Raw genomic sequence first — 18817 nt, 5'->3', positions numbered from 1 at the left:
TGACACAGCCAGGATTTTCTCATGCTTTGTTGACCCATACTACCTCATTGGACATCTCCTTGTGAATGGCACTAGTTGTTCATCAGTTGTAACATTCTCATATGGCATGAAGCATTGTGGCAGAGGTTTGGTAACATATTCCACAAATAATGCAGAGGAGCAAGCTTGCCTTTCAAACTGGTAGTTTGGTGCTGACCCTGATAATCAAATCTGAGGATTGTATTGATTCTTTTGAAGGAGGCTATTGACATTGTGCCCCAGAAGTGTTGAGGGCAACCCTCAGCAACACATTTTACAAAGATCGTTCTGTGACAGAAGTGATCATCTAGAGGTCATTGATTGAGAGTTGCCATTAAGTTACCTGTTGAAAATTTTCCAGATGCAGTTGGGATATCAGGCTCCAAACGCTTTGCTGGGTCACAAAGAATGTCCTGTGTGTGTGGTGGTGGGTGATTGGCCTTAAAATCTGTAAGAATAAACACATGGATTTTTTGATGAAGTAACAATGGGGCTCTTGAAAAATCACATGGCAATTCACACCTTGTCATGGTTACCTGGAACATGGAATTGTGGGCTACTGATATGTTTTTTACAGTGTTGTTGGGGTGTGTTTGACCCCATCTGTCAATGGAGGGTCGATGTTTAAGGCTATTAATTGATTAACTATAGTTTTATCAGTGTTGTGAACTGTTTGGGGAACTCTGAAAAGCAGGTTGAAAATCTGCTAAATAAACCCACCATCAGCTTTATTCAACCATCCTTTTGGCTTCTAAGATTTCAGCAGATATTGTCCACATGTTTTCAAGTGTAGCTATAAGGAATAAAGTTTTTTAAAAGGGAAACTTAGATTCTCAGGAAGCAGAATTGAGAATCTATGCTCTTGTCAAGACTACCAGGAGTTAAACAAGATTACCATCCCCAACAGATACCCCTTGCCTCTCATCTGCGAGATGCTGGAATGTTGTGGGCTGCCACAATCTATACCAAGCTGGACCTGCGCAGAGCCTATAATCTAGTCAGGATCAAAGAGGGAGAAGAGTGAAAGATTTCCTTCAAGACCTGGTATGGCCACTTCGAATACCTGGTCATGCCATTCAGACTATCGAATGCCGCAGCTCTCTTCCAAAATTTCATGAATGACATGTTCATGAATGGATGATCAGGGGACTGGAAACAAAGCCCTGTGAGGAGAGACTGAAAGAACTGGGCATGTTTAGCCTGGAGAAGAGAAGACTGAGGGGAGGGAGATAGCACTCTTCAAGTACATGAAAGGTTGTCACATAGAGGAGGGCCGGGATCTCTTCTTGATCGTCCCAGAGTGCAGGACATGGAATAATGGGCTCAAGTTGCAGGAAGCCAGATTTTGACTGAACATCAGGAAAAACTTCCTAACTGTTAGAGCCATATGACACTGGAACCAATTACCTAGAGAGATAGTGGGTGACACAGGAGGCCTTCAAGAGGCAGCTGGACAGCCATCTGTCAGGAATGCTTTGATTTGGATTCCTGCATTGAGCAGGGGGTTGGACTTGATGGCCTTATGGGCCCCTTCCAACTCTACTGTTCTATGATTCTATGATCTTCTGAGACTACCTGGACTGCTTTATGATAGTCTGTTTAGATGACATCCTTGTTTACTCCAACTCCCCAAAGCAGCATGAAGCGCACGTCCGGGCAGTGTTACAAAGACTGAGAGAGCATCACTTGTATGCTAAGCTTGAGAAGTGTGATTTTGATTTGACCACCTTGGACTACTTGAGATATTGGACGGAAAAGGTACACAGTGTACTCTTTTGGCACCCTCCCCAAACCAAAAAAGACCTACTGAGCTTCCTGAGGTTTGCCAACAACTACCGATGTTTCATCATTGCCTTCTCTAACATGATAGACACATTAACCGCCTGCTTAGAAGGACCTGGCCCCTTTCATTGGACTGACACAGCTCAACAGGTGTTTGAGAAATGGAAGCTGCTGTTTGCCTTTTCGGTGGCCTGGTTTTCAGTGTTCTGCTAATGCAGCAGTTTTCAATTAGAGTAAGGCCCCACTCATATGGCGCTTTTCCCGCTTTTATGGTGGTTTTTGGGCTTCGGGTGCCATTCAATTGATGGAGTTCTGCTTTTTGACGGGTTTCGCTTTTAGGTGGGGCTCTGGAATGTAATCCGCTGTATGAGTGGGGCCCTACTGTACACTGTTTGGGACAAGGAGCTACTAGCCATCCACAATGCATTCGAGACCTGGCGGCACCTCTTGGAAGAGGCTTGACATGAGGTGGAGATCCGCACTGACCATTGGAACCTTGAGAGTCTTCAGACGGTTTGCAAGTTGAACCAGTGGCAGGTTCAGGTGGCACAGTTCATCACTAGGTTCCGTTTTCATATTACCTATATTCCTCAGGCACAAAGCCGCCAGACTGATGCCCTGTCCTGCAAGCCAGAATACAATGAAGCCCGATCTGTCTCTGTTACATCACATCATACGCCTCAAAAGGTTGGTGGCCGCGGCTTGCCCAGATCCATGGCTGGAGGAACTGTGCCGTGTGCAAGAGCAAGACCCTTTCACCCAAGAGAGAGTGTGGGAGTTGGAGCAGCCACCACAGGATTGCACACCAGGGTTCTCTCATAGAAGGTGTGTGTGTGTTGCTGTACCACTTTGAAGCACTGTATGTGCCTCCAGGAGAGATCTGGGCCAAGGTATTTCAGCAATGCCACAATTCCCTGACAGGAGGGCACTTTGGAGTATGTAAGAATTTACAGGCTGTTACGAGAGACTTCTGGTGGCCAAGGGTAAAACATGATGTTGAGAGATTTGTCTAGTCCTGCCCTACCTGCATGAGGGCTAAGCATGCCCCAGGATGACCCGCGAGGTTACTGGGGCCACTACCCACACCTGAGGGTCCATGGCGACCCTGGCCTTTATCATGGACTTATCCGCCTTCCAAGGGAAGACCACCATTCTGGTGATTGTGGATGCCTTCAGTAAAATGGCTAATTTTGTCCCCTGCATCAGTTTGCCGACAGCCAAAGAAACTGCCCAGTTATTTGTTCAGCACGTTTTCCGACTGCATGGTCTCCCCACCAGTCTGGTTTCAGACGGGGGACCCCAGTTGATGGCCTGATTCTGGCAGGCCCTGTGGCAGCTGTTACAGATCGAGCTAAGATTGTCATCCTCCCATTACCCCCAAATGGATGGGCAAACAGAAAAAGTGAATGCCACCCTAGAACAATACCTACATTGCTATGTCAACTACCAGCAGGATAATTGGGTGTCTTTGCTACCCTTGGCTGAGTTCGCCTATAACAACTCTGTGCATGCGTCTACCCAACAGACTCATTTTTTGCCAATCTTGGTTATCCCCCCCACAACTCACAACCTGGCAGGTCCCTTGGCAGTGGAGTTTCTGCAAGAGGTGCAGGCAATACAGCAACTGTTGAAGGAAAAATTAGCTAGAGCTAAGGCAGATTACAAGGAAGTAGTGGACCAACACCATCAGTCTGGTCCCGAGATACAGGTGGGCAGTAAAGTGTGGCTCTCCACGTATTACCTGGCAATGTGAGTACCCTGCCGTAAACTGGAAGCTTGGAGGGTGGGGCCTTTTGAAGTAGAGGCACAGATCAATCCAGTGGCCTTTTGTCTCTGTCTACCTGTCTCCATGAAAATTCACCCTGTGCTCCATCACTCACCGCTTACCATGGAGAAGCTGCCGGACCCCAACTGGGCAACTGACACCCCACCACCACCAGTCATGGTTGATGGACAGGAGAAGCGAGGTGGAGCAGATCCGCGACTCGCTCCGGCACTGAGGGAAGCTGCAGTACTTAATCCATTGGCATGTCTACAGTCCAGTGGAAAGATCCTGGGAAGCAGCTGCAGACTTTTACGTGCTGGAATTAGTGAGAAAGTTCCATGAAGTTTACCCAGACAAACACAAGCCCAGGGTGGGGAAGGGAATCGGCATGGAGGTGATGATGTTGTGACCCCCACTGGGTGAGAATGGTCAGGTGGGGGCGAGTCAGAGGATGAGGATGTGGACTGGGATGAATTACTTGGGGAGGGGGCTGGCAGCAGCATGGACTTAGAGAGTGCTCCGACCCCTGTCTTGGACTCTACAGTCCCTGTAACTCCAGACCTTCATGTGGGAGATCAGCCAGGCCCATCAGACACTTCCCACCCAGGAATACCTCCACCTCCCATGCCTGAACTGACAGTTAGTAGCCCGCCTCCGTTGCAGGGGGGAAGACAACAGACTGGGTAAGGCTCCACCTTTGCCCTACTCGCGAAGACACTCGAAGTGGGAAATTCAACAGACTCAATTAAGGAGGAGCCTTCGTTTGCACACGTGCTCCCAACCTACTTAAGCAGACTCGGGCGGGGGGAAACCCAGTTGCTGAGTCAACATCTGTAGTTGCAAAGTCATGCTTAGCTAGTGTTAGAGAGTAGAATCGTGGAATCATAGAATCATAGAATAGTAGAGTTGGAAGGGGCCTATAAGGCCATCTAGTCCAACCCTCTGCTCAATGCAGGAATCCAAATCAAAGCATTATTCAAAGAGTAGCTAAGAAAGAACAGCTAGTTTTGTGAGGTGCTCTGCATTGATTGATTGATTGATTGATTGATTGATTGATTCCACTTGTATACCGCCCCATAGCCGAAGCTCTCTGGGCGGTTTACAGCAATCAAAAACATTAAAACAAATATACAATTTAAAAACATATTTTAAAAACAATTTAAAAACACCATTTTAAAATTCAAAACAATATAAAAACAATTTAAAAACACATGCTAAAATGCCTGGGAGAAGAGGAAAGTCTTGTCCTGGCGCCGAAAAGATAACAGTGTTGGCACCAGGCGCACCTCATCATCGAGATCATTCCATAATTTGGGGGCCACCACTGAGAAGACCCTCTCCCTTGTTGCCACCCTCTGAGCTTCCCTCGGAGTAGGGAGGGCCTTTGATCTTGAACGTAGTATATGGGTGGGTTCGTATCGGGAGAGGCGTTCCATCAGGTATTGTGGTCCCAAGCCATGTAAGGCTTTATAGGTCAAAACCAGCACCTTGAATCGAGCTCGGAAACATACAGGCAGCCAATGCAAGTGGGCCAGAATCGGTTTTATATGTTCGGACCGTCTGGTCCCTGTTACTAATCTGGCCGCTGCATTTTGCACAAGCTGCAGTTTCCGAACCGTCTTCAAAGGCAGCCCCACGTAGAGTGCATTGCAGTAATCTAATTTGGAGGTTACCAGAGCATGGACAACTGAAGCCAGGTTATCCCTGTCCAGATAGGGATGTAGTTGGGTCACCAACCGAAGTCGGTAGAAGGCACTCCGTGCCACCGAGGCTACCTGAGCCTCAAGTGACAGAGATGGTTCTAGGAGAACCCCCAAGCTACGAACCTGCTCCTTCAAGGGAGTGCAACCCCATCCAGAACAGGTTGGATATCCACCATCTGGTCAGAAGAACCACCCACTAGCAGCATCTCAGTCTTGTCTGGATTGAGCCTCAGTTTATTAGCCCTCATCCAATCCATTGTCGCAGCTAGGCACCAGTTCAGCACATTGACAGCCTCACCTGAAGAAGATGAAAAGGCGAAATAGAGCTGCGTGTCATCAGCATACTGATGGCAATGCACTCCAAAGCTCCGGATGACCACACCCAACGGTTTCATGTAGATGTTGAACAGCATGGGGGACAGAACTGACCCCTGCGGAACCCCATACTGGAGAGTCCAGGATGCCGAGTAATGTTCCCCAAGCAACACCTTCTGGAGGCGACCTGCCAAGTAGGAGTGGAACCACTGCAATGCAGTACCTCCCACTCCTAACTCAGCTAGTCTCCCCAGAAGGATACCATGGTCAATGGTATCGGAAGCCGCTGAGAGATCAAGGAGAATCAACAGAGTCACACTCCCCCTGTCTCTCTCCCGACAAAGGTCATCATACAGGGCGACCAAGGCTGTTTCCGTGCCAAAACCAGGCCTGAAACCAGACTGAAATGGATCCGTATAATCGGTCTCATCCAAGAGTGTCTGGAGCTGGCCTGCAACCACTCGTTCCAAGACCTTGCCCAGGAATGGAACATTTGCTACCGGCCTATAGTTATTAAGATTTTCTGGGTCCAGGGAGGGTCTCTTCAGGAGTGGTCTCACTACTGACTCTTTCAGGCAGCCAGGGACCGCCCCCTCTCGCAGAGAGGCATTAATCACTTCCCTGGCCCAGCCGGCTGTTCCATCCCTGCTAGCTTTTATTAGCGAAGAAGGGCAAGGATCCAGCACAGAAGTGGTTGCACAAACCTGTCCAAGCACCTTGTCAATGTCCTAAAGCTGCATCAGCTGAAACTCATCCAAGAAGTCGGGACAAGGCTGTGCTCTGGATACCTTGCTTGATTCACCTGCTGTAACACTGGAGTCTAAGTCCTGGCGGATGCTAAAGATTTTATCCTGGAAGTGCCTAGCAAATTCATTACAGTGGGCCTCAGATGGTTCTACCATGTCCCTGGGGCCAGAGTGTAATAGCCCCCGGACAATTCTGAAGAGCTCCGCTGGGCGGCAGATTGATGATTTGATAGTGGCAGCAAAATACTGTTTTTTTGCTGCCCTCACTGCCCCTAAATACAGCTTACCATAGGCACTTACCAGTGTATAATTGCTTCTGCTAGGAGTTCGCCTCCATCTGCATTCAAGCTGTCTCCTATATTGTTTCATCACTCTCAGCTCTGGGGTATACCATAGAGCCGTACGAGCTCTACACAGGAGAGGGCGCTCAGGAGTAATCATGTCAACCACCTGGGTCATTTCTGTATTCCACAGTTCAACCAGGGTTTTGACAGGAGTGCCAGCCCTATCAGCCGGAAAACTCCCCAGAGCCCTTTGGAAACCATCTGGATCCATTAGTCTCTGGGGGCGGACCACCCTTGCAGAGGGGAAAAGCCGCTGTAAGTCTAAACTTCAGCAAGCAGTGATCTGTCCATGACAGAGGGACTGATGTAAGGCCCCCCACATTCAGATCACCAACTCCATGTCCAGATGCAAAAACGAAGTCTAGAGTATGCCCTGCTACATGTGTTGGGCCAATGGCATATTGGGATAGTCCCATGGTTGTCATGGAGACCATGGAATCCTGAGCCGCCCCGGATAAGGTGGCCTCGGCATGGTTGTTGTCGGAAGGCAGAGCTGGGGTCCCAATCCCGGGGAGCTGGATCCCGGAGAGTTGGGAGAAGAGTATTCGGATGGATGGCAGAGGGAAGGGGGAGGAACTTCCCCCCTTTGGAGCGAAGACGAAACAGAGGAACTGCCAGTGATAAGGTCGCTTAGCAACGGGGAGCCTGAGCCCTCCCTGGACATTCTCACGCCTCCCCCTCTTTCAGGCTCAGAGCAAGAGGGGGAAGAGGGAGGGCTGCTCACAGCCGAAAACCGGGAAGGCAGTTTACCATCAGCCCCTCCCCTATCCCCCATCCTGGAATCGGAAACTTCAGAAGAGGAGGGGGTGATGCTTCCCCCCTCACCGCGCACACGCAGACAGATGAAAAGACAGGAGAGAAGGGGGGGAAGGCGGGCAGTACCTGAGGGGCAGTTAAGGAGGAGCGAAAGATTGCGCGCCCGTTTGGCCCCTTCTTAAAGAACAGGCGGGAAGAAGTCCCTTGCTCTGTCAACTTTCTCCCAATGCCGCAGGACCTGTATCCCTGTATTGCTTCATGAGAAAACGCAGTCTTTGTTTGGACATTACCCTAATAAAACACGAATTAACTACAATCATTGGTCTGGTTCCTGAGTCACATCCTGGGCCTGACAGTTGTTGACATCCCCCAGAACCAACAGTCTGGGGGATCTCAACAGTACAGCCGAGACCACCTCCGTCAGCTCAGCTAGGGAGTCTGTTGGTCAGCGGGGTGGGCGGTACACCAACAGAATCCCCAGTCTGTCCCGCTAACCCAACATAAGGTGCAAACACTCCAGACCAGTAGTCACATGGACAGGGTGCTTGCAGAGGGAGATGGAGCTCCTATAGACCACAGCAGCCCCCCCTCCCCGACCTTCAGGTCTACCCTGATGCTGGACCAGGTACCCTGGTGGACATAGCTGGGAGAGACTGACTCCCCCCTGCTCACCCACCCAGGTCTCGGTTATACATGCCAGATTGGCTGCCTCATCCACAATTAAATCGTGAATGAGGGAGATCTTATTATGCACCGATCTGGCATTTAGCAGCAGCATCCGGAGGCCCGAGAGCTGGCTGATAGGGCAACCAACAGTCCTGCAGGTTTGGGGAGGACCGGAACAAGGCACAGTCGTTAGCTGCCTGGGCTGCATTCCCCTTAACCTGGCAAGTCCTCACAACGCCATATCTCCGTCTACCCGTCACTATGCTAATTGGGGGCCCCTTAAATCTCCCCACTTGGCTTTGAGTCCTATCTCCCAGGCACATGACTCAAGACCCAGAAAAAGGCAGACAAAGCAGGAGCTGCCTCAGCCAGCCAGCTTATGTATCTCCTCCAGAGAAGGGACAGGTGGAAAAAAATCAGCCACAGCTGGCTGAGTCCCTGGGGCCTGGTCCTGCATGGCGTGGCAACCTGCAGCACAGGAGTCCAACAGGGAGAGGGTGGTGGTAGCGGTAGCCGAGCAGCAGCAAGCAAGCAGGTAGACAGGCAGCAACGGCTCTCCTTCCCTGGACGGTGGTGGTCCCCTTTCTCACTCTCTATTACTTTAATGAAAAGAGAAAACACCACTGTCGAGTCTGAGTCTCTCAACTTTGGGTAGGAAAGAGGCAGACAAAGGGAAATTTTGGAAAACCCTAGAGTATGAAGGAGGTGACTCATTACATGGCTACTCCGGGGTATAGGTTGATAACAGCTATTAAAGCATCTGGTGATGTATTGGATAACTCCTTCCCCCTTCTCTACTGGTAATTAGTATGTTTTAATTTTAGTTCAATTGATTTGTGGGTCCTGGATTATGATGACGATATCTTTTGTTATAAGCAATGACGATTGATTGATTGATTGATTGATTGTACTTATATACCGCCCCATAGCCGAAGCTCTCTGGGCGGTTTACAGTAACTAAAAACATTAAAACAAATATACAAATTTAAAAACACATCTTTTAAAAACAATTTAAAACTATTAAAAAATTTAAAACAATATAAAACATGCTAAAATGCCTGGGAGAAGAGGAAAGTCCTGACCTGGTGCCAGGCGCACCCCGTCAAGAAGATCATTCCATAATTTGGGGGCCACCACTGAGAAGGCCCTCTCCCTTGTTGCCATCCTCCGAGCTTCCCTCAGAGTAGGCACCCAGAGGAGGGGCTTTGATCTTGAACGTAGTGTATGGGTGGGTTCGTATCGGGAGAGGCGTTCCATCAGGTATTGTGGTCCCAAGCCATGTAAGGCTTTAGAGGTCAAAACCAGCACCTTGAATTGAGCTTGGAAACATACAGGCAGCCAATGCAAGTGGGCCAGAATTGGTTTTATATGTTGAGACCGTCTGGTCCCTGTTACTAATCTGGCCGCTGCATTTTGCACAAGCTGCAGTTTCCGAACCGTCTTCAAAGGCAGCCCCACATAGAATGCATTGCAGTAATCTACTTATGTTTTAGCTTCTCATCGTTTCAAAATATTTGACATTAGCAATGTTAACATTGATGTCTAGCCAGTTCCTAACTAAACAAAATATTTATTGCTAGGCTAATTAATTCAATTTGGTTTAAGTTGAATTTTTTTTACTTGTTTTCTAAAGAGTTTTTGCATATATGCTATTAGCTTTCAGGCTATAGCAATGCAAGTGGTGGGTGAATTCAGTGACTTTCTAATTACTTGAGACATCACTGTTTTTTAAATCACTTTAAAAACCTTGCATGTTAAGAGTATCAAATACTAACGTTTAGTAATGGGCCTATTTATTGCTGAGGCTATGCAGCATAATGTTCTTGCCTGTATTTCACAGCTTGTGGCATTCTTTTAATGTAGTTTTGTTGTCTGTACACATATTTGCATACATGTTATTTTGTGCATAGTGACTACCTGAAATGAGTAGCTTTATAACTTCTGTGCACTTTCCCTTCTCTTTAAAGAATATGACTTAATTTATGATAGTGTCAGTGTTGCCAGTGCAAATTGGTTTAGATTTCTTTTATCCTTTTTTTCATCCACAGCAACTGGAACAGATCCAGAAGGAGCTGAGTGTTCTTGAGGAAGATATTAAACGAGTGGAGGTGAGGCACCCAGCCATGGTTCCAACTTGAGCAGTTTTTCATTACCATCAAACTGTCTGCCTCTCTGTGGGCTGCTGTGTTAAATTTATGGCACCTACTTCAGTGATGGGGAAAATGAACAGATTAATCTCTCTGGTTAATTTGTTCACTTAATGCTTGCAGTTTTCTGCTTGATGAGAGGCATTTCAAATACTTCTATGGTTAGTTTTCAGAATTCATTTCTCTCTTTCTCTCTCTGTCTCTCTGTCTCTCTCTTTCTGTGTGTGTGTGTGTGTTCTATGAGTTTCTGCTTGTGAAGCATTGGGAGGTTGCATCATAATGCTAGATGGCTTGTAATGAAATGGGGGAAGATTCAGTTTCTTTTTTATGGGTCATACTTCAGCCCATAAAATGATAGTGTCATATAAAAGGCTTTATCCAAGTGGCAAAACACAAGTAGATCTGTTATCAGGTAGAAATAGTAATCTCATCCCTTCTGTTTGTTTGGCTCTCTGTTTATTTATTTATAGAATCCCTTTTACAATTAGCTGCAGTGATGTGGGAATTCTTGATGCCACATGACTGCAGCGTGCATGAGTACTGGAGTGAGGCTAATCATTGGGGATCTCAGTTGGAAAAACACATGCGATCGCCACTTTCTGCATGATGCTGGTATTCACATACGTAATGTAACTGTAAGGTTACAACACACGGAACTGACATGTAATGAAGGAAGTGTATAAATGTGATTATTCAAATGTTCACTACATTTCTTCCAGTGAGAGAGAAGGTGTGTAGTAAATTAGTCAGGTTAGCTTCTGTAAATACTTTACATTAGTTATATATATTCTGCACAAAAACATTATCTCCTGACCATAGTTCCAATCTGAGACTTTGCAAAAACCAGAGGCAATCTGACTCTGTCAGTTAACAGTTTTGCTACCTGCTGACCCATTCAGCTACACTGCCCTATAGGCTTAAGCTGGTTTGGAAATGCTAAACTGCAGATGAAATGAACTTTCTGTTTATTCCCAAATACACCATCACAGGTCATAGTTCCTGTCTTACCAATAAGCTTATGAAGGGGTAATAGCATTAAGACATTTTAAGAGATAATAGCTGACTTTCTCCATCTGGGCTGATTTTGAGAGGCTCGGATTGGTCCTGTTTGCACCAGCCTGCTCTTGAATACAGCACTTTGACAAACATATTCAGTGTTGGCTCAAATAGTGTAGCAGCATAAAAAGAGAAAATAGCATTAGCCTCTCCAGAAAATGCTAGGAATGTTGTATAAAACTAGCTGAGTTGAAATAAAAATAATAAGTAAAGTAATATGTTCTTAAAAGTGCCTGCTGTTAATGGAGGATGTAAATCTTATTTTGTATAATTACTGTAACGTGACTCGGTATGTATTCCAGGAAATGAGTGGCTTGTATTCACCAGTCAGTGAGGACAGCACTGTGCCTCAGTTTGAAGCTCCGTCGCCTTCACACAGGTACTTTTCTATCAGTTGCTTGAGATGTCTTGTGTAGAACACACAATGAAACAAAACTTGCTCCACCTTTGATCTCCTTCCCTCACCATATTTCACCTCACCTGTTTTATCAGTGTTTCTGTCTTTGTGGCCGGAAGTATAGTTTGTATCTGAATGGATTATATAGTGGGGAACCTTTTGCAGCCTGAGGGCCATATTCTCTTCCAGGCAGCCTTCTGGGGGCCACATGCCAATAGTGGGTGGAGCCAGAGGAAAAGTGGACAGAGCAATGGATAGAAATGTTACCTTTGAACTGTAGGCTAGTTTATACACACATTCATATACACCATCCATCCAGGCAAGCAAGAGTCATTATCTGGCAAGGTAATTGTGTCCCCGTAGGGCAACTTCTTGAATCTGTGTCAACTGGGAGTTTCTACAGCACAGGGATTGAATACTTATGCAAGCAACGTGTTTCAGTTTTTATGTTTCTTACAAACATTTCCCAACATAAAACCAATGTCACCTTACCATAATTGATTTTGATTTTCAAAATAAAATATCATACAGAACGAAATTATAATGTACCACTTGTAATTCAGTCATATGAGAGCATTGATCAGTGGTGTCATTACTTCTGCAAGGCACTGTATATGTACTTTGGGAAGATGGGTTATCTGTATTGTGCAGCTCTGAAATGGTGTAGCTAATGCACACATGGTTAGAGAAACTCAATTTACTAAGTTAAATTGTAAATAATGTCCCATTCCAGCAGTGCCAGTGATGAAATATAAGGAAGGAAACTGAGGCCTGGTTCATATGTCATGCTAAGCCATGGTTTGTGTAAGCCATGGTTTGTTTAACAAACAACCCATGTTGTGAATTGCCCCATAGATGATCAAATGGTGGCTTGTTTTGTGAAAGCTTGTTTTATTTCCTCTCTGCCCACTCTTTACTGCCCATCTGATGTCGCAAGCATCCTTGCAGCATCATACTACTGGCATTCCCTTAGCACATTATCAGCCCTTTACCATTGGCCACTTGCATGAACTGTGGAAAGAGATAAACTCAGCTCTTCAGCCTATCTTGGCAGCAGTTGAGCCAAACCAGCTTCCCTCCCTTCTCCCGTTAATGGAACAGTCAAAGTTCTTTGGAGTCAAGAAGCTCTTTAAGCTTCCCCCCCCTTTTGTCAGGAATTCATGATTCTTTAGAGAAACAAAAAAAGCATAGGGGCCACTGCTTACCATCCGCCAACAAATACCCCAAACATTTGCCTGCTGAAAGGGAAATCTCTCCCCCACATCACCATGGAACAAGAAATACCTTAGAGCCTCTGTGAATCCAATCTTGGAGAGAAGATCCTTCTCACTAATAATTGAAGTCCTCATATCTATCAAATACTTCCCCTTTAGCTTCCAAAAAACCCCACCCAAACATTACAGCCTCCATCTTGCTGTAATTCAAGCTTAGCTTATTTTCCCTCATCCATCCCACCATTGCATCCAGTCACCTGTTCAGGGCCTGCATGGCCTCTCCTGATTCAGATATTATGAAGAAATAGAGCTGAGTTTCATCTGCATACTGTATTGATGGCACCTTGCTCCAAATCTCCTAATGACCACTGCCAGTGGCTTCATACAGATATTAAATAGCAGGGATTGTAGTGGTAGCTTTGTTGGCATATCTCCTCACAGTGCCAGGTGAAAATGGCATTTTTCCAGAACTGATGTGAGGGTCCCTCTTGTTCATGTGGTGAGATCCTTAGATCTCTGATCACTGTGATTTCCTCATCTGACCAGGATTTCCTCCTTAATCTTTCGGATTCTGCCTGTTGAAAGTCAAGGGATGCCATGGATTGGGTAGCCTGGATTTCTTCTCAGCCAGGGAGGGAGTCAGTGTTAAAAGGTATTTGTGGGCCATTCTGGAGAGTCTGCACTGCTGACTAAATTGTCCTTTAGCTAGTGGGTTGTGCCAGAAATTGAGAGCTTGAGAAGAAAGATCTCAGAACCTACTTCGGGCCTGGCAAACCTCTAAAAAGCACATTCAGAATGCAGGTAGAAATAATGTCACCAAGGGCAGGGATGATTAGGGAAGGGCTGCAGCTCAGTGATAAGAGTATCTGCCTTGCCTGCAGAAGTCCCAGGTTCAATCCCCAGTGTCTCCTGGTAGGACTGGGAGAGATTCCCTATCTGAAACTGCTGCCAGTCAGTAGACAATATTGAGCTAGATGGACCAATGGTCTGAATTAGTAAATTTGTAAAAAACAACTGAGACTTCAAGGTACCATGTGGATTTTAAATCTGATATTTGCACAGGAGGTGCTAATTATGCTGCAGCCGTAAGAAGCAAATTGCAGGCAACTGACTTTTCTTATGGGCAGTATTGAGTGTTAAGTGACTGCTCATTGAGTTTATTCCCCTTTACTGATTGTATTTCTGTACTATAAGGAGTTTGAACTTTTTTAACCTTAACAGTTTTCCTTATGGGAATGCACACTTTTATTTGTTGTGAGAAATACAATCTGTTTCCATGATGTTTTTATAAAACCTTCATTAAATGGTTGCTTTAATTTAATTAGGTAAATTTGTATACTGTTCTCTTAACTTTTCTGCTTTCCTACCCACCCCATTTCAGATGTTAGTGAGGAGTGCTGGGTTGTGGACATTTCCCAGCAGGAGTGGGGAACCTGTGGCCTGGCCCCCAAATGCAGCCCTCCAGGCCTCTGCGTTGGGCCCTTGGCACCACCTCCAGGCCGCACCCACTAGGCGTGGCCCACACCCTCCTTGAGGGCTTTGTCTGGCTGGAATATTTCCTTGAACTGCGATAATTCCTCTTGCTTGCTTGAATGGAGGCTAGAGATGTGCAGGTGTGTGCTTTTGTTTATATACAAAACACCCCGACTTTTTTTGCATGGCTGGAATATATCCTACTGTATAAAGGTAAGAGTCAGGCCTGTTGCTGTGCCCACTTTCGCCTCTGGTCCACCTACCCTGGAGCGTAGTTCACAAGTGAATGTGGCCTTAGGGCTGGAAAACATTTCCTGTCCCTGCTTGAAGCTTTCCTCCTCTCAGCAGCAGCTGCCAAGCTGCCTGCATTGTGAGGAAAGGGCTGTAGCGGAGTCTGTTGGAGCAAAGTGCCAGCGTGAGCTGCTTAGTCTTGGGAGGGGATTCACGTCTGCATTGCTGTTGTTGTATAGCTGTGTAGTCAGGTGACTGTCCGGAGTGGGGCAATCAAACCAATGCTGGATTTGCATATAATGACAAGGCATAATTAGAACAAGCAAATGTTCATAAACCCACAACAAGCCATTGTTGATGATCTTGGTTAAATGTGAACAACCAGTCCATGGTTAAGCTACTGGACTGGATTTGTTTGATCAAACCATTACTAACCTAAACAAACCATGCCTTAGCATTATTTGAGAACCATGCCAGAGTGTGGAACTGAAGACATATTTCAGAGACTCATTAAAGTATGGTCAAAAATTTAGCAAATGTATATTCAGTTATGGTTTTGTAGGTGTATGTAGTTGCTTTAGAAAACTGTACAACCAACCTGTTTAAAAAAGTTTACAAAGGTGGTTAAACCTAGAGGGCTGGTATTTGTTGGCATATATTCTTTAATGGAGCCAGTGTGGCGTAGTGATTAAGAGTGTTGGACTACGACCCGGGAGACCAGGGTTCGAATCCCCACACAGCCATGAGGTTCACTGGGTCACCTTGGGCCAGTCACTGACCCTCAGAGGGAGGCAATGGGAAACCACCTCTGGATACTGCTTACCATGAAATCCTTATTCATAGGGTCGCTATAAGTCGGGATCGACTTGAAGGGAGCCCATTTCCATTTCCATTCTTTAATGGCTTAAAGTCCTTTAATTATGCTAAAATGCTATGTGGTGAGAAGTTAGGCTTTACAAAGAGTGAAGGATTACTTGCAGTTATGCAGTTAAAGTAGAAATTAGTTTCACTTGTTTGCTTCCAACCCATCATGATATGTCGGGGTGGGGAAACTTCTGGCCTATGGGCAAACCCCATTGGGATTGCTGCACTAAGGAGTTCCCTATTGGAAAAACAGGTAGTTTTTGTGGTTTGAGTTCAAACCATGCCTACAAATGGACTTCAAAGGGGTTTGCTGTAACTGCTGATCAGTGGTTTCTGTGGTGCCTATTGAGAAATGGAATTCATTTTTTGAACAGTAAAAAGCAGAACTTTTCAGTCTTTTTTTCCCCAAGAGAGGCTTTATTTTAACTAGCTTTTTGTACAGTAATCATAGGAGAGGCTCAGCAGGTTTTGTAATAACTATTATCATCATCACCATCAATCATCATCATCCTCTGTTTGGTGAAATGGGAGAAACAATAAATATTTAAAACCAATTCAAGATAGTCTCCCATTTGCTGTTGCCTCTTTTAGCCGGAGGCCACAATTTGTTTTTTCTGGCAGTTTTTCAGTTCAGTGTATTTGTTAAACTGTTGCTTTATGATTTTACTATCATGTGTGTTTCCTACCCTTATTAAGAGCCTTAATGGGCCCTTCATTTAACCACCTCCTTTGCATTTCTGTGCAATCCCACGTTTGGGAGTTTGAGAATGCAGTAAGGGTCTAGCATTTATGACAAGGCAAAGGCATTGGTGCCTCGTCACAGTCCCCAACCCAGGCTTTCTGGCTAACTGGAACTATGTGTCAGGCAGTATTAGGAGGATTTTTTCCTGGATACCATGGAGGTAGTAGGGATTTTGTTTGCTCTCATATAGTTTTATCAAGGAACTGCTTGGCAGTTGTTTTCTTCTCCTGTATCTGTTGGGGTAGATTACTGGGATTAATGAATGAAAACTTTCACATTTTTCATTTTGGTGCCCTCCCCTCCTCTTCTCCCGTAGCTTTCAGAAGGGCACTTGCTGAGGAGAGATGTTCCCTAATCACACATGGCCACTCTGTGCCTTTTCTGGCTACTAGAGTCGCACATAGGGAAAATATGCATGGCTTGTAGTATATATTTTAACTATTTATGCAGATTCTGTTCTTTATTTCTACAGTAGCATTATTGATTCTACAGAATACAACCAGCCTCCTGGATTTAGCAGCAGCTCCCAGGTAAGAAAATAATCTTGCTCTATACAAAGGTGGGGAATGAGACCTTGGACTTCTCTCTCACTCTGAGAGGTTGATGTGGATACTTTTGCAGTGAGATGTCAAAGCTCATTATAGATTAAGTGCAGATAATTTGAAGGTTTCAAATGTGCTGATCTGGATATAATGCTAGCCAATAGTTACAAGACTCAGTCTAGCCTCCTCCTAGACTTAGGCAGTGCTGCCCCCCCCCCGGTGCAACTGCAAGGATGGGTTAGTTTTTTATTAACTGCAGTTTGCTGTGTTGTTCACACCCAGACAAACTATGGTTAATCTTAAATATGCCTAATGGAAGCATGCCAACTTCAAACCATAGTTTTTGAAGCTGGCTTGTTTTCACTAGCCATAGCTAACATTTAACTGCAGTTTAGGATTTGGACAACACACTAAACTGATTAATATAATATAAAATGGTTGCATAAATGTCCAGTTCCCTCTAGTAATCACACCAGAGGAGGAGAAGGGAGTGGGAGAGTGTATGAGCCCAGTGGGAGGCTACACTTATTCTCATAATGCTAAACCATGGATTTGTGTTGTATTTGAACACTGCCAATATGTCTCATACTTGAAGAAGTATGAGAAATTAAATACCAGATGAAAATCTGTGCATGTAAAGATCAAACCAGACATGATCCATTAGATCCTTTTCATGGTTCCGTTTGTTTGTTTGTTAGCAGCCTTGGGGAGCTCTCGTTTAGATCAGGATCATGGTGCAGGGAGTGGGTTAACCCTTTCCTCCTGCCAGTGGGAACTGCTACCCCTCAAGTTGCTCTTTGCCCTGTGGGGCAGAGTGTATGTTTTGGGAGTGGTATTTTCAGGGGGAAAACAGTACAGAGGAGAATGTTTAACTTACTGCTTGCTAGTGCCTAGTCTTGATCCAAACTAGATCTCCCTCTGCTGCTACTAACTCTTTAAAAACCTGGAAGAAATTCGTATGTTTCCTATATCATGTCTAGTTCGACCCTAATAACATAAATTATTCTGCATACTGAATGTTTTATTACCCATGTGCAATCAAAACTGCTTCAGAAGGTGTGATAAGTCAACATATCAAGGAAGAAAACAGCCTGTGTGATATGTCAGCTTGATTTTAATCAAAGACACATCATATCAGACTAATCAGTAACAGGGTGAAGGACAGGCTTCCTTCACAAGGTACAATACCTTGTACAAAATATTCATGGAAAAGATGGCGGCTGTTGTCTTCTGGTTCAACTCGTCAACAAGTTGTCTACACCTAGTAATCTTTTTGGAGATGTGTTCATTTTTTGTGACATTAGCTTATTTTGACACTATATCCTAAATAGATCAGAGGGCTGGATTGATTCCATTTGGAAGAGGTCCTGGGACACACCCCATAGTAAAGATGTGATCTGATTGAGGTGTTCTAAATATGCACACCTCAGTACAAGTTCCATTGAAATCAAAGTAAAATTTGATCCCAAGTAATTCTGTTAATGTTAGTATGTAAAATACAGAGTGGGTATTCCATAATCTTGCTGTGTTCAAAAGATTTAAGCATTAATATTTTGAAGGCATACATAGGCTGTGTATGCTAACTTTATATTTATATTGCTAATTAGAGTTCTGCGTCAATAGCATTATAAAGTAGAGCTTGCACCTCTGCAACATTTGATTGCAAAATCAATTTGGGAATAAGAAGGCAGAAAAATTCTAGCTTGTCAAGAAAATTTATAGGTAGGTTATCTATAAACACTACATAACTCAGGAAATGTGAATGAGACCCAAACTTTCCCCTGCCTGCTTAAATCCGACTATTGATTCAAATATTTGGAGTCTTGTTTTTGGAAAATTTGAAGCCCCAGTGTTACTCAACCCCACCCCACCCCAATTTTAAATCATATTGTGTTTAATTGGAGCCATCTTTATGAGTTTAATTCATTGGGTTGCAAGTAAGGAGACATATTTGTAACAAGAAGTTGCATAGAAAAATTCAAGATAGCAAATCATACTGAAACTTGGATGTTTACTTTGCAGAACTGTAGTTATTGAAGTTGCCTTCATGGGAAAG

The 18817-nt window shown here is 45.0% G+C and overlaps 1 protein-coding gene across 4 annotated transcripts in view; it reads left to right on the top strand.

The window, feature by feature from the left end:
* Window positions 1-18817, top strand: part of COP1 (COP1 E3 ubiquitin ligase) — a 215337-nt gene that overhangs the window by 45168 nt on the left and 151352 nt on the right. For all 4 annotated transcript variants that reach the window (XM_061634174.1, XM_061634172.1, XM_061634173.1 and 1 more), the window contains 3 exons: window positions 10144-10203; window positions 11601-11677; window positions 16692-16749. In XM_061634174.1, the coding sequence (XP_061490158.1) occupies window positions 10144-10203; window positions 11601-11677; window positions 16692-16749 (195 nt within the window). The remainder of the gene's footprint in view (window positions 1-10143; window positions 10204-11600; window positions 11678-16691; window positions 16750-18817) is intronic.

This window comes from Rhineura floridana, chromosome 6, assembly GCF_030035675.1.
Source record: "Rhineura floridana isolate rRhiFlo1 chromosome 6, rRhiFlo1.hap2, whole genome shotgun sequence".
NCBI lineage: Eukaryota > Metazoa > Chordata > Lepidosauria > Squamata > Rhineuridae > Rhineura > Rhineura floridana.
Note: the sequence above shows the minus strand (reverse complement) of the source record. Positions and strands in the feature narration are given on the sequence as shown.